Here is a 14,427-nt window from a genome sequence, read left to right as displayed (position 1 = left end):
GGAGGGTCCCTGGGAGGGGTCCAGTGGTGGCCAAGGGGTGGGCAGGTGGAGGTGGGGCCAGAGGAGGGAGCGAGGGTGCTGCAGGGCCCTGAGCGCCGGCCGCAGGCTGAGGACACCGGGCTCCGGAGGGGAGGCTGCCCCGTTCCTCCTGCCCCCACCGCTGCTGCAGGCCCTGGGCAGCCTCTGAGGCCTGGCCTCTGCTGCTGCCCTGCTACCTGCGGGCCGGCAAAGTGGTGGGACTGCGCCATTCCCGCCTGCCGGAGCCCTGGCTCCAGCGGGACCGCAGCCTCCTTGCACCACCACGGGGCTGCTGCAAGCCGACGCCTTGCTCACAAACCAGGACAGGCCTGGTGCAGGCCTGGTGCCCAGCTGAGGCATCAGGAGGGCACCCTGCAGCCACCAGGGACCACGGGGGGCACTTGCCAGGTGGTCGATGTGAAGCCAGATGCCTCGGGTGGAGGCAGCGCCTGCGGGCTTGTCTCCCCCACCCTGGCTGCAGCCTGGTCCCTGCGCGCGCACGCCTGCAGCCACATCTCTGGGCAGGCTGCGGTTTGCGCGCTCTCTAGGAAGCCCTCTTCTCCCAGGCCACGCACGCCGTGTCCCAAGGCAAAGCAGTGAACCGCTGCAGTCCCACCCTGCCGTGCTGGGTGCACGGAGGCAAGGGGAGCTGCAGTCACTGGCAGCGGCTGCCAGAGGGAGACAGTTCCCCAGTCACCAAGGCGTTGTGCTGGAAGCTGCTGCCTGAGGAGGCTGCAGGCAGGATTCAGCATCCTCTCGCCCAGAGAAGGGGACAGGAGGCTGCTCAGGAGTGGCAGGAACGGCATGGGAGCAAGGCTCCGGGGAGCTGGAGCTGCCTTCAGACCGTCTGCTCCGGGGGCCCTGCCAGCGCTCTGCGTGGGAGCGGAGCCGTGAGCCATCTGGGAGGGAGCTGGCGATGCTGGGAAGGCAGAGCCACGGCGAGTAGAGGCAGGGAGGGAGATCCTGCTCTGGGTGCAGGCTCCCTGCCCCTAACTCCCTGTCTCCTGCCACCATGTTCCCACCGCTGCCCGAGAGGGTTGCCCGGCCCCAAGAGGGGTGGGAGCCGGGCTGGGCCCGGCGCACCGTGGAGCCAGCGGGCAGGGACCGGGGCTCCCTGCAGGACGTTGCCGCCTTCCTCCTGGAGCAGACCAAGTTCCACGGGCTGCGCTACGTCTTCTCAGGGCGGCTGTCCTGCCCGCGCCGGGCCTTTTGGGCGCTGGCCATACTGGCCTCGCTGGCCCTGCTGCTCACCTGGTCGTCCAACCGCATCCGCTACCTGCTGTCCTCGCCCGTGCACACCAAGGTGCACGTGGCCTACGCCCGCAACCTCACCTTCCCCGCCGTCACCATCTGCAACAACAACCTGCTGCTGCTGCGCCGCATGGGCCGCGCCGACCTGCACCTGGCCGGCTACTGGCTGGGGCTGCTCACCCAGCGGCTGCGGCCGGAGCCGGCGGCGCGCGAGCTGCTGCGCGAGGAGCGCTGGCGCTGGCTGGAGAAGCTGCTGGACTTCTCCCACTACCTGCCGCCCCCGCCGCAGGGCCACAACACCCTCCACCTCCTGGACCGGCTGGGCCACCAGCTCGAGGAGATGCTGCTTTCCTGTCGCTTCCGGGGCGAGCGCTGCGGGCCCCACGACTTCACCACCGTGAGTCCGGGGTGGCGACGGGGCTGGCTGAAGACCCGCCGGCCCGCGGGAGGGAGGAGGCCAGGGAGATGCCAGCGCGCCGTGTACGCTGGGGAGGGGGAGGAGGAGTGTGCATGGACCTGGCAGTCGGGAGCTGGAGGGAGGCCACGTGGAGCAGGCTGGGAAACGGGACACCTGGCTGAGACCGGAGGAGTAAGCCGGTAAGGGCTTCTCTGGGGCTCAAGGCTTTGCAAAAGCAATTTCTTTTACCTTTGAGGGGGGGTGAGCGTCTGCGGTTCCCAGCACCGCCAGCCTGCCCTGCTGAGCTAGCGTGGGGGCAGTGGGGCCGAGGGAAGCGCCTCTGGGACTCACCTGGTTCACACGCAGGAGGCTGCGTGCCCTGACCTCAGCGCCTTGCGGGAGCAGCTCACGGGGATGCGCGGAGGGCCAAGGGACGCCAGATGCCAGCGCGTGGCACTCGGCTGTGCTCCCAGCTGGCAGCGCAGGGGCTGCGCCCAGGCCCCTCTTGCGCCTGAACAGTCGAGTGGGTGAATCGGTCCCTTGCAGCGCTGCTGGGTCTGGCATTTGTTGGGCGGGGGGGGAACGGGCCAAGGGAAAGACCAGGAGGTGCCTCCTGAATCCCGGCACCTGCACGGGGCAAGCAGAGGGGAAAGTGCTCCTCTGAACAGGCAGACGGGAGCGCTGGCCTTGGCCATCACAGCACCCCCTGCGCTCGGCTACGGCCACCCTGCTGTCCTGGGACCGCCGACACGAGGGCCAGGGACACTTGGCCTGGGTGGCCCCCGTGCGGTTCAAGCCACCAGGGCCAGACCAGTCCAGGTTCGGGTTTCCGTGCCGTCTCCGGCGCCCCTCGCAGGGCAGTGGCACGCCGGCTGAGCCACGCGTGCCCTGCTCAGCCACATCCTGGCCGGCGCCGGCACGCGGATCGGAGTCACGGAGGGAGCAGGAAGGGCGAGGAGGGCTCCTGGGGGCAAGGGGGCAGGAAAACCCCCTGCCTGGTTGGAGGGCTGGCACCGCTCCTCCCCGAAGATGGGCTGCCTGGCGTGCAGCCCAGCTGTTTTGGCACAGCTGGGCCCTGGCAGCTCTGGAGCTCGGGGGCGAGCGGGTCTGGAGCGCGAGGCCTGCGGCTCCAGGGACAGCGAAGCTAGCCTGTGGTCCTGCACTGTTGGGAAGGAGTGGGGGGCTGGAGGCTGCGGCCCCCCAGCTCTGTTTCCAGCTCGGTGGTTTGGCAGACGGGTGCCGAGGCCCGGCTCTGCCACTTAGCGCCCGGGTGCGAGCCCCTGCCTCCCCCGTCGCCGGTCCCCACCTCGAGCAACGGAGGCTGGCCAGGGAGGAGGGGCGGTGAGCAAGCCTTTCCCGGCTGCTCTTGCTTCCCTAGATGAGAGGCAGGATCCGCAGTCTCATCACATTCCCCGTCTTCCTCGTTATGTTAATTACGCGCCGGTGCCCATAATGGAGCCCGTTCGCGGCGCATCTGCAAAGGAAACGCGACCAAGTGCAATGTGACTAAGAGCTGGTGGCCTGCCCGCCCCGGGGCGAGGGACCCGCAGGCAGCCCGGGCTTTCGGCTGATGCCGTATTTCCATTTCCAGTCCTCTTGCGCGGGGCTGCGGGGCGGTTGCCACGGTTACTGCGCTGCGAGACCGTTTCCAGCACAGATGGATCCCCGGGGTCGGCCCCGCGTGCCGCCAATTTTGTGACAGGCCGCGCCGAGGCCTGGAGAGCCAGCCCTGCGGGAGGGCACGGCCCGCGGGCTCGGCCGTGGCCCTGACTGTCCCCCCCTGTGCCCCCCGCCACAGGTCTTCACGCGCTACGGGAAGTGTTACACCTTCAACGCGGGGCAGGACGGGAAGTCCCCTCTCATCACCGTGAAGGGCGGCACCGGCAATGGCCTGGAGATCATGCTGGACATCCAGCAGGACGAGTACCTGCCCATCTGGGGCGAGACAGGTAACGGGCCCCGGGGCAGGTGCTCGCAAAGCCCCCGGAGCCACCCAGGAGCCCCCTGCCCCACGCGGTCCGTGCCAGCCGCCTGCCCGGGGCAGCGCAAGCCTGTGCCGTCCCCAGCTGGGGCAGGGGCAGTTGTCCGGAGAAGTGTCCCCCTGCTCCTCCCGTAGCCCCCCGTCTTCTCAACCCCGCCCCACTTCTTTGTCAGCCTCTTTTTCCCCGTCCTTCTTTTCCTACCTCAATTATTTGCCATGGCAACTGCCTACCCATGTAAATGAAGCAGCCATCACTTGTCTGTGGATCGTGCCAGCCACTTCCAGTGCTGCAGTCCCAGGGGACGGCAGCCCAAGCAATTGCGCTCAAGCCCGTGGCGTGGGGACGGGTGTGCGGGCCAGCATCCCCCTCGCCCCTGTGCACTGCACGTCCCTTGCCTGGACAAGCCTGGCGCTGCAGCCTCCTAGGCACGGGGGTCCCTGGGCACGCGGCCCTGACCGGGGAGAGGAGCCTGGGAGACCGGGCAGGAGAAACGTGAGAGCCCAGGGCATGGCTGCGCTGTCACTGTGGGGAGTGCCGCACACCTGTGTCCTGCCTTTCTGTTTCTCGCAGATGAGACCTCCTTCGAAGCTGGGATCAAAGTGCAAATCCACAGCCAGGATGAGCCGCCCTTAATCGACCAGCTGGGGTTTGGGGTCGCACCAGGATTTCAGACCTTTGTGTCCTGCCAGGAGCAGCGGGTGAGGGGCATGGCCGGTCCCGGGCAGGTACTGCCCTGGCAGCCCCTGAGCTGCGTCTGCCCGCTCTTTGCAGAGCAGAAAACCACCCCCACGCTGTGTATGGCCAGGGGAGGAGGAAAGTCCTGCAGCAGAGCCGGAGCCTGGCAGGATTGGACCGTGATTCTGGGGCCAGAAACAGCCTCTGGGTCTAGTCACTGGAGTCGGGCTGAGGGCCAGGACTCCCAAGTGGTAGCCCAGGCTTGCTGCTGCCCCACGTGCAGCCTCAAACAGTGTCCTCGTCCAGCCAGTGAAGGCAGCGACCTGCCGTGGGGTTTCCTCAGGCCCAAAGGCCTGCGGCTGGCGGGCTCTTCGCTTGCTCCCGGGGTGCTGCTCCTGTCCTCATGCCTCCTGTTCTTGACCCCCAGCTTATCTACCTGCCCCCTCCCTGGGGCGACTGCAAGGCCATCACTGGCGATTCCGAGTTCTTCGATACCTACAGCATCACGGCCTGTCGCATCGACTGCGAGACCCGCTACCTGGTGGAGAACTGCAACTGCCGCATGGTGCATATGCCTGGTGAGCCCCTGAGGGCTGGTGGGGAGTGCAGGCAGCTCCGGAGCCGCCCAGCAGGGAGCTAAGGAGAGCCACTTTGGACCAGGGCGCCACCTTCGCCCCCCTGCCAAAATGATAAAGCATGAGGCAGGCATGTCCTCGGGTGGGGAGTTCATACAGCCCACCGCTCAGGGTCTGGACCCCTGCTGGGGATGCTGGTGAGGGGCCAATATCCCTGTCCCAGGCAGATCAGACCATGGTTCGTGCAGCCCAGCATCTCCCCTGCTCCCTGGATTGGGTCCACTGGGATCGTGTCCTGGTGCACAGGCCTTGCTGAGGTGTTGCTCTTTCTCTCTTTCTGCAGGCGATGCTCCCTACTGCACCCCCGAGCAGTACAAGGAGTGCGCCGACCCGGCCCTAGGTGAGGCTGCCCTGCCGCCCCCTTGCAGGTTTGGCCTCTGGCCCGGAGACAGGTGCGCGGCTCCTGCCGGGGTGAGGAAAGCCCCTCGCAGCAGCTGGAGGGTGGATGAAGCTCCCTTGGAAGCTGTCCTCAGCCCTGCTTAAGTTGCACCTCCCTGCAGCATCTCCACCCTCACTACATGCCAGGAAGGTGCAAGTAGCCTCGGCATGGGGTCCGTCCTGTTCTGACCTGGGCCTTTGCCCAGGCACCTCTGGGGCCCGAGCGCCTCGGCCGCATGTCGCGGGGGAGGAAGCCCTGAGCTGTAGCCGTGTCCTGATCTGCACTCCGTGTGTTAGATGGGTCTTACTGTCCACAGCATAACAATGTCACCAAGCCATATTGGCTGAAGAAGCTCTAGTTATATCCAAGGGGCCTCCCTGGTCCCCAGCCTGATGCTGTCTGTGCTCCTGCCATGGCCTTCCTTGGGATGCGAGCCTTGTCTTATCACCGCCAAAAGCATAAGCCAAAGGAATAGCTCCACAAGCAGGCAGCTGCAGTAGACTCTGATCCTTTTATCTGCACGAGCCCCCGAAGAGAGGGAAAAGACCCAACAACCCCTGCTGCCAGTCCTGCCAGCAACCCCATTGCCACCTGGATCGTGGCAGAGCCTTGCCCGTGGCAGGCAGCGGTAGGGACTCGGCCACAGCAGCCCCCAGTACCCCTTGACTTTCACCCCTCCTGACCTGCAGGCACGCTTTTATGAAGCGCTTTGTTTCATGACCTTCTGTGCCGTGTTTCCCACCTCCGCCCTCCTCCGTCACCCATCGCCGCCCCTTCCTCTCCTTGTATCCGCACGGTTGGCAGCTGGTGACAGTTTCTGTAGTTTGAGTCACTTCCGTGAGTGCCCCAGGTCAGTCGTCATCCCGAGGGGTGCTGGCCTGAGGGTTGCAAACAGCCCCGCGGCCCTAGTAGAGTCTGGTTTGATCCGCTCTGATCTCCTGCTCCCAGATTTCCTGGTGGAGAAGGACAACAATTACTGCATCTGTGAGATGCCCTGCAACGTGACCCGCTACGGCAAGGAGCTGTCCATGGTGAAGATTCCCAGCAAGGCCTCGGCGAAGTACCTGGCCAAGAAGTACAACAAGTCAGAACAGTACATCGGGTGCGCTGGGGGGAGAAGGAAAGGCAGGGGCTGGTTGTGTGGGCAGAGCTGAGGGGTGCCCAGGCCAGAAGGGCTTTGCCTCCCACCGACTCCTCTGGCGGGTGCCCACCCTGTCTTCAGAGCTGCAGGGGGCTTGGTGCTGACTGAGCCCCTGCCTCCCTAGCCTTGGGCCCTGCTGGGGTCTTTGCTTGCACACCCCATGCTGATGTGTGCAGCTCTGACGCCCCTCTCACCCCTCTCTTGCAGAGAGAACATCCTGGTGCTGGACATCTTCTTTGAAGCCCTGAACTACGAGACCATCGAGCAGAAGAAAGCCTACGAGGTGGCTGGCTTGCTGGGTGAGTCTGCAGGTGCTGGCGGCCATGCTCAGGGACAGACACTCACTCCTGAGCAGTGCTAGCCTGGCGTGTGCTGAGGGTCCATTCAGCGGGGATCCTAGGCGGCCTCTCAGGCCTACGGGCCCTCCCTCCTGCCTGGCCATGGGGAGCACGAGATCTGGGGCAGGGAGGGCAGTTGGGGACCCTAGTGCTGTGAGCAGCGTGACCCACCAGCCTGCTCGGCAGCAGCAGAAGCCATGCCTGCTCGCACCAGCCTCCCTCCTCAGCCTCCAGGCACTTGGGCTTTTTGAAGAAAGGATCTAGAAAATGCCGGTGGCTTCATCCGCTCCATCTGTGCGGCGCAGTCAAGGTTTGGGCTCGGGGGGAGCTCGTGGGGCAAGGCCGCCGAGTCACGCCTGTGTCACCTGGGCGCCCAGCCTCAGCCTGAGCTGAGGACCACCAAGGCCTGTGGAGCAGTGGGTGAGCCATGGGGAGGCTGAGGGCTGGAGCTGAGCCTGGCAGAGAGCTGCAGATAAAGGACAGGCAGTTGGGTGAGATGTGCACATGCAGTCACAGCAGCTTGCGGGGACCCGCGCTGCACCTCCGGGAGTGGAAGTGCCCAAGATAGGTGGTGTCCACCCACCCCCCGGGGCACAGTCCCTGTCTACAGTGGGTCACAGGCCGTCCTGGCTTGCCTCTTCTGGGGCACATGCCCCCCCCGCTGACTTCTCTAGGGTCAGGCCCACAGTCCCCAGCTGATCTTACCAGGCATTGGCCTTGCACGGATGCCCATCACAGGCAGGCGCTAACAAGATTAGCGTGAACTAACGGCAGAGGGATCCGGCCTATTGCTGCAGGCAAATGAGTCACTACAACAGGTGCAGCTGCCGCCTCCTCCCTCCCACCTCCTTTCTTTTCTCCTTCTCTGCTTCCATCCCTGCTGTCACCCGCCCCAGGGAGCAGAGCCTGCTGCTCCCCCCCTGACTGCCTCTCATCCCGTCTCCTCTGCAGGTGACATTGGTGGGCAGATGGGGCTGTTTATTGGGGCCAGTATCCTGACTGTGCTAGAGCTGGTTGATTATGTGTATGAGGTGAGTTGCCTCGCTCTCCCTTCTCCTTGGCTTTGGAGCCTGGTCAGCAGCGGGGGGATGAAGCCCCCTTCCCTGCCGTGCAGCGGAGCGCTCCCCAGAGGTCCCCTCCCTGCCAACCTGCCTGCCCAGAACCTGCCTTGCCGAGAGCAGCTGCTCCCCCACTCCACGTCCCTTGCCTGCCGGCTGCTCTTGGCCTGGTCTTACCCTCCAGCCCCGTCACGTCAGCCTGGGTTTTTCTCCTTTGCCACTCCCTGGGCCTCTGCCAGGCTTGGGCTCCTCTTCCAATCCTTATGGACCTAAATTCCTCCTGTGAAGACCCCCTCCCCGCCATACTCTTATCCCACCCTTCCTACCTAGACCCTGGTGCTGTGGGGTTGTGCTCTCAGCCCTCCCAGCGCGTGTGCAGGACGTGGAGTCACACTGCATCCCCTGCTGGAAGCAGGATCTGGCCTGAGCGTTTCCCGTCACAGACGTCCCATCACTGGCGACCTGGCCCTTCCCCAGCTTTGAAGAGCACAGGGCTGTTCGTGTCCAGAGGGACTGTCTCCGCCAACAGATGCTCTTGCTGCCCCCAGGTTATAAAGCACAAGCTGTGTCGCCGGGGCAAGTGCCGAAAGAACCACAGAAGGAACAACGCGGACCAGGGCGTTGCTCTGAGCATGGATGATGTGAAGCGCCACGTGAGTACTCGGCACCCCACCCCGGTGCCCTGGGCCCGGCCAGAGTTAGCCTCCACCCTCCGATGCCCACGTAGTGGGGGCATCAGGGCATTAAAGGGCTGCCCCTCTAAGGACCTGTCCCTCTCTAGCAGTGCTCGCATTGCCATTGCTGGGGGGTTTGGGATTGTCTCCACACGCAGCGACTGACTGCTCCTAACTTGCCTCTCCCCTGTGCCCAGAACCCCTGCGAGAGCATAAGGGGCCACCCGGCGGGCATGACGTACGCAGCCAACATCCTACCTCATCACTCAGCCCGGGGCACTTTTGAGGACTTCACCTGCTGACTCGACGTCTGGATGTACAACCAACACTACCAAAGCCCTCTGGAGAGCTGCCCCTCTCCCCGGGAGCGTCAGCGGAGGGGACACACCTAGGGACCTTGCTCCTAGCCACGGTGGGACACGGACAAGAATGATGGCCTCGGTGCTGGGCCAGGCAGCAGATGGTTGTGTTGGGTTGGTTTCTGACCCTGGATACGGACTCCACAGCAGCTGCTCCCCTCCCCACCCCTAGTTTAGAGACTCGGACATGCCAGCCCAGCTACATGCCGTGCCGTGCCGCGACACTGGGGGCGTCTCTTCCTCGGCGCCCTGCGGGGAGCTACCGCATGCCGGGCTGGGCCCAGGCCTTGTCCTGCTCCTGCCCTCGCCTCCCCCTTCGTTTTTAACTAAAGAGAGCAAGGAACCCAGAAGCCAGGAAGAGTCAGCTCTGTGGCTGCGACGGCACCGGGGGGAGGAGACCCTCGCCCTTCCCCACCCATCCATCTGTTTGCCTGCTTTCCCTTCCATCCTGCTTCCACGGGGAGCCCTGGGAGGCAAGGTCGGGTGTAGGGAACCTGGTCCCTCTGCTTGCTCCCACCCAGGAGGCAGCCCCCGTGTGTGCTGGGCTGGGTCCCCCCTGCTTCGGCAGGATGCTCCAGGTTGTCATCCCTGGGGCAGGTGGAAGAGGGTGGCGAGAGCTGACCCCCGAGCGCCTCTGCAGCCTCCTGGGCACAGCCCCAGCGCATCTCACTGTCTCGCTGAGTCTAGGGTCCTTGGGAGCCTGCCGCCATAGGAGGGGCTCTGCCCTGTGCCCATCACGCCCGCTGTCCTCCAATGCACCCGTGCACGGTGCTGTGAGCTGAGGCAAGGTCACGCCAGCTCCCTCCGTGAGCTAGTGTAGCTCTAGTCCTCCGATCGCCATCATCCCCACGAGCTGCCCTGCCCCAGCCCTCTGAGGTCTCTGTCCCCAGCCCCCTTTCCTAAAGCATCCATGATGTAGAGAGTTGAGGCCCCCTCCCGGCCTCCACTGTGGCTGGCCCCAGGGGTGGAGGGGGACTTTCCAAAGAACCCGAGGGGCCTCAAGCCGCTCTGCCCCCAAGCAGTCCCCAGGTGGATGGGAAGTCGCTGCAGAAGGGGCCTCTCCCCTGCCTGACGAGCCACCCGCATGGGGGCGAGCGCATTGGGTGGGCAGGGGATGTGGGGCCTGACCACATCTCCGGGATGCCCGTTACCGCGCAGGCAGTGGTGGTCCGGGGGAAGCTTGCCCAGTAGCATGGCCTCTCAGCCCAGCTGCTCCCAGGCTGCCCCTCAGCCCCTGGACCAGCCGGACACAGGTGTGACACCCCCCCCCCCCCAAAGGCCCTGGTTCAGCTTTCCCAGGGCAGCCACGTGCTGGCAGGTGCCTGCCCAGATCCTCGTCCCCCGGGGGGTATGGGGCTTAGCGCCCCTTCCGCCAGGCCACGCACAAGCCCACCATGCTCCTGGATCAGCGAGTCTGGAGCCAGGAGCGCCTGCGGCCGGGAGCGCTGGCACCCTGGACTGAGCCAAGCGCCCGGGGCAGCAGCTTTGAGCAGGGCAGGTGCTACGCGCACACCCCAGCCCGGGCCTCAGCCGCCCTCCCCACACCAAGTATCTTACCGCAGGAGGGGCGTGTTGAGGTACAGGGCTCTTTGCTCTGGGGAGGGGGCGGGCACCCGCCCCATCCCTGCAGCTGGGCTCCCCCTGGGCAGCAGCTGCTCCTGGAAACACAGGGCTTGGGCAAGTGGCCAGAAGCTGTCCTGGGTCCGGGTCCCCCGGGGCCTCTGCTAGCCGGCTGCCCTCGGTGGGGGGGGGTGCTCAGGGAGCCAGGCCCCCTCCATAGACCACCGCTCCTTCCAGACCCACCCCAGGCTGCTGGGCTGCAGCCGTTTGTCACAACCACGGGGGTTGCCGGTCCAGGAAACCTCAATTGTTTTGTTCCACGGTCAATGAAAAAGCCTTCCTGTCGCCCCCCGACGCTGGGCTCCAGCCCTGTCCAGCTCTGCCCCATGTTCAGCAACGGCCCTGCCGGGCTAAAGTGCTACTTATCTTTAAGAGCTTTTGCAATAAGTCTTTTTTTTAATGATGATTATTATTTTTTTAATCTTTCTTTTACTTTTATTGTTGTTATTTCCATGTCCTGACCAAAATTAGGAACTGGGGGAGGGTCAGTCCTTTGTATCCTGCAGTCACCTGAAGACAAATGGGTCGGCCATGTCCATAAATTTTCTTATGGATCTTTCTTGCAGTTTTGTTGCTTTTCATTTTATTTTTTGGTTTTGTTTTCTCTTGCTCTCTCTCTCTCTCGCTCTCTCTCTCTCTAAAGCTTTTAAAGATGGGGCTTGGATTTGACCTCGATGCTCACCTGTTGAGGCATACCATTTTTTATTTGTTTGTCTGTTTTTATTATGATCATCCTCATTTTATATTTCTTATATATAATATATATTACTATATATATATATGTACATATATATATATATATACCTCTATATGCGCCATATCAGTGTAGATACTCATCCAGTAGCATTTAGGCCTTGATATTGTGCCATTTTCTGTTACCGATCTCTGAATGCCTTCAAGTGTATAAAGTGTTGAATTATCTCTGGTATCTGTACTATGTACACACATTTTCATAGGAAGCACAATAAGATGACAGATGCATTGTACATCAAACCTGCTACTCTTAGCAATGATATAAAGGATGGTATAAATCATGAAGACAGCCTTCTTCTCTCTTGCTGGGCTGCAGGAATCAATCTCCCAGGGGCGGGTAGGCACTGCAAACAGGCTGGGCTCCCTGCAGGGCTGAGGTGGACTTCTCAGACGGCTGTGGAGCGAGGACGTGATGCGAGAACAAGCTCCGGCCCTGCCTTAAGTACATGCTTAGATTGTGAGAGTCCTGGAGACTCCAGGCGTCCTTTTGTAACAGCTCACTTGGATCAGGGGGTCCCAAAGGAGGGGCTGCTGGAAGCATTTCCAGTCCAAGGGACATCTTTTCAGCTATTTACCGGCTTTCTCCTCTGGCGGCGAGTCAGCGATTGGGGAGGTTTGAGCAAAAGCAGTCTGTTTTCAAGCGTGTAGGAAACACACTTTGCCCATTGTTGATTTGCCTGAGCGTGAGCCCACAAGCCTTTTACTGCTGTAGGTTTGGGGCAAGAACCTGACGTTGAAGAAAGAGCCTGTCTCACTTGTCTGACTTAGTAGCCCTTGTGCATGCAGGACCGAGTGTACTGTGCAGACTGGAACATAAACAAGAGCTCTGCCCAAAAGCCTTTTCAGCCGTGTGTTTCTCTACAACAAAGAGCAGTGCATTTAAACTATGCTTGTGACCCACTTCTGTTGGGCCGGGCTGGTGCTAGGCTGGCCAGGAAGAGGGGTTTTTTGTTTAGGTAGAAGCAACATCCTCTGAAAGGAGTTAATGGACCTAAATTAACTGGAGCCAGCCATGAAGCAAACCCCGAGTGCTCAGAGCAGCTGGCAGGCACAGCAATGAGAGGAGGGGATCGCACCCGCTCCTGGGGCTACCGCAGCAGTCTGAGGACTGGTGCGGCCGTGGCACGCAAGCTGTCGGCAAGTGCTGCAGCAAGGGTGCACCGTGCCTTTGTGCACAGTCCCTGGCGGTACGAAGAATACAGCTGACCGCTACCTGCCTCCAGCTCATCTCAGCATTTCAGCACAGAGCTGGAACCTGGGTTGTGAGGCGAGAGGGACCTGCGCTGGGCAAGGGCCTGCGGGCTGGGCAAGTGCAAGGGCAGGGCGCAGCACAGAGACGTACCTCCTGCCTGGGCTGCTGTGGGGAAACCAGTCACCGTCACTGGCCGTGGCCCCGCAGCCCACTGTCACTGTCACAGTGCGGCGCCACACGTAAATAAGGGTGTGGAAAAACTTGAGAGGGTCCAGAGAAGAGGCACCCGTATGATCAGGGACTTGCAAGGCAAGCCATACGAGGAGAGGCTGAGGGACTTGGGCCTCTTAAGCCTGCAGAAGAAAAGGTGGAGAGGTGACTTGATAGCGGCTTATTGCTATATCAGAGGAGTGCATCGGGAGCTCGGTGAACAACTGTTCATGAGGGCACCCCTGGGGAAGACCAGGGCCAATGGGTACAAACTCCTGGAAAGCCATTTCAGGCTTAATAGCAGGAAAAACTCCTTCACAGCCCAGGTGTCCAGACTGTGGAATAAACTCCCTCCAGAGGTGGTGCAGTCACCTACCCTGGAGGTTTTCCAGAGGAGACTGGACAGTCACCTCGCTGGGGTCACCTAACCCCAGTTGTCTTCCTGCCTAGTGCCGGGGGCTGGACCCCATGATCTGCACGGTCCCGTCCAGCCCCTAACATCTATGAATCTATAGCCATGGACACTGCTGCCTCCGAGCAGGTGGACGGCAGAAAACCACTCGACCCCTTGTCAGGAGCAATATGGCTGGAAAAACAATGTCCCTGCAGCTATGGGGACCAGTTAGCAGGAGAGGAACAAATGTGCCCAGACCCACGGCCTGGAGCAGTGTGGTGCCAGGACGCAGTGTCCGCCCACACACAAGGAGGAAGGCGACTGCCCGGCACCAAGTCCCGTTCCCGGTGGCCACGGGCCCCAGCACCGCCTGGGTTCAGGAGGGTGTGGAGCTGGCCTTCGGCTCTGCCTATTCCTACAGTCTGGAGCACGCTGCAAAGAGTCATCCAAGGTCTACATTTCTTTTGAGTTCAGGTCGGGGGAGTGAGCTCAGCTCACTGGCAAGGTGTAATGGTGAGGAAGGGGGTTGCGGGTGTGCGCCCTGCCCCTAAATCGCCAAACAGCACCCGCTTCCACCTGCGCTGCACGGCCTGCGCCCGTAGGACTCGGGCGTCCCGCACAGCCCCACGGGACCCCCCGGGCACTGAGGGGGCTCGGCAGCCCGGAGCCGGTCTCATCCAGGGGAGACTTGGATGACGGCGAGGGCTCCTGTGCTTCTCCGGGGAGGTCGGTCGGGGAAGAACAGGTGGCTTTGGACTGACGGGGCTGGCAGGGAGAACCCGTGCTGGGGCCCTGCAGGCGGTGGGACAGCACCCTGCTCACAGGGGCCTTCTCCCTTCTCCCTTCTCCCGCCGAGACTGAGCCAGCGGTGCCAGCCCCTGCCAGAGATGGGGTGACCTTGGGCCTGATGCGGCCAGGAGGCGGGGCGGCGCCGCGGGCCTGGGGACCGTTTCAGAGCAGCCCACCGGCGGGGACGCACCGGGCCGTTCCTGCAGGGTCCCGGCCCCTCGCTGGACGTGGTGCGGACCCGGGGCAGTCAGGCAGCTGGCCCCGGCAGCGTGGCTCTTGCCTGCCTCTGCCTCGAAGGGCCGTGGCCCTGCAGTCTCCGGGGCCAGCGCACAAGGGGTGCTCCTCCTCTCGCCCTTACGCCGCAGACAGCGAGGGCTGGGTGGCACCAGCCCAGCCAGACCTTCCTCTGCCTGGCCTGAAACGCCTGCAAGGAGCGGGGCAGCCTGCTCCGGTCTGTCCTCAGCCACCTGGACCCATTGCTCCTTCCGCCGCCACTGAGGCCAGCCCAGCCCCCCGCCCCGCCAGAGGGCGCGCGCCGCTGCCCCCGGTGCGCTCTAGCCCC

General features: G+C 63.1%; 1 protein-coding gene across 3 annotated transcripts in view; it reads left to right on the top strand.

Annotated features, from left to right (window-relative positions):
• Positions 1–11,565, top strand: part of ASIC1 (acid sensing ion channel subunit 1) — a 63,335-nt gene extending 51,770 nt beyond the window's left edge. For 2 of the 3 annotated variants that reach the window (XM_019556420.1, XM_019556418.1), the window contains 9 exons: positions 3,465–3,615; positions 4,219–4,346; positions 4,751–4,901; positions 5,242–5,298; positions 6,286–6,439; positions 6,686–6,777; positions 7,768–7,847; positions 8,423–8,527; positions 8,746–11,565. In XM_019556420.1, coding sequence (XP_019411965.1) covers positions 3,465–3,615; positions 4,219–4,346; positions 4,751–4,901; positions 5,242–5,298; positions 6,286–6,439; positions 6,686–6,777; positions 7,768–7,847; positions 8,423–8,527; positions 8,746–8,850 — 1,023 coding nt within the window. In that variant the 3' untranslated portion in view covers positions 8,851–11,565. Of the gene's footprint in view, positions 1–471; positions 1,667–3,464; positions 3,616–4,218; positions 4,347–4,750; positions 4,902–5,241; positions 5,299–6,285; positions 6,440–6,685; positions 6,778–7,767; positions 7,848–8,422; positions 8,528–8,745 lie in introns of those variants that run through there. The other variant, XM_019556419.1, reaches the window with a different exon arrangement.
• The last annotated feature ends 2,862 nt before the right edge of the window (positions 11,566–14,427 follow it).

The sequence above is a fragment of the Crocodylus porosus genome, unplaced genomic scaffold, assembly GCF_001723895.1.
Source record: "Crocodylus porosus isolate Cpor-Errol unplaced genomic scaffold, CroPor_comp1, whole genome shotgun sequence".
Taxonomy (NCBI): Eukaryota; Metazoa; Chordata; order Crocodylia; family Crocodylidae; genus Crocodylus; species Crocodylus porosus.
This window is presented reverse-complemented; position numbering and strand designations above follow the sequence as displayed.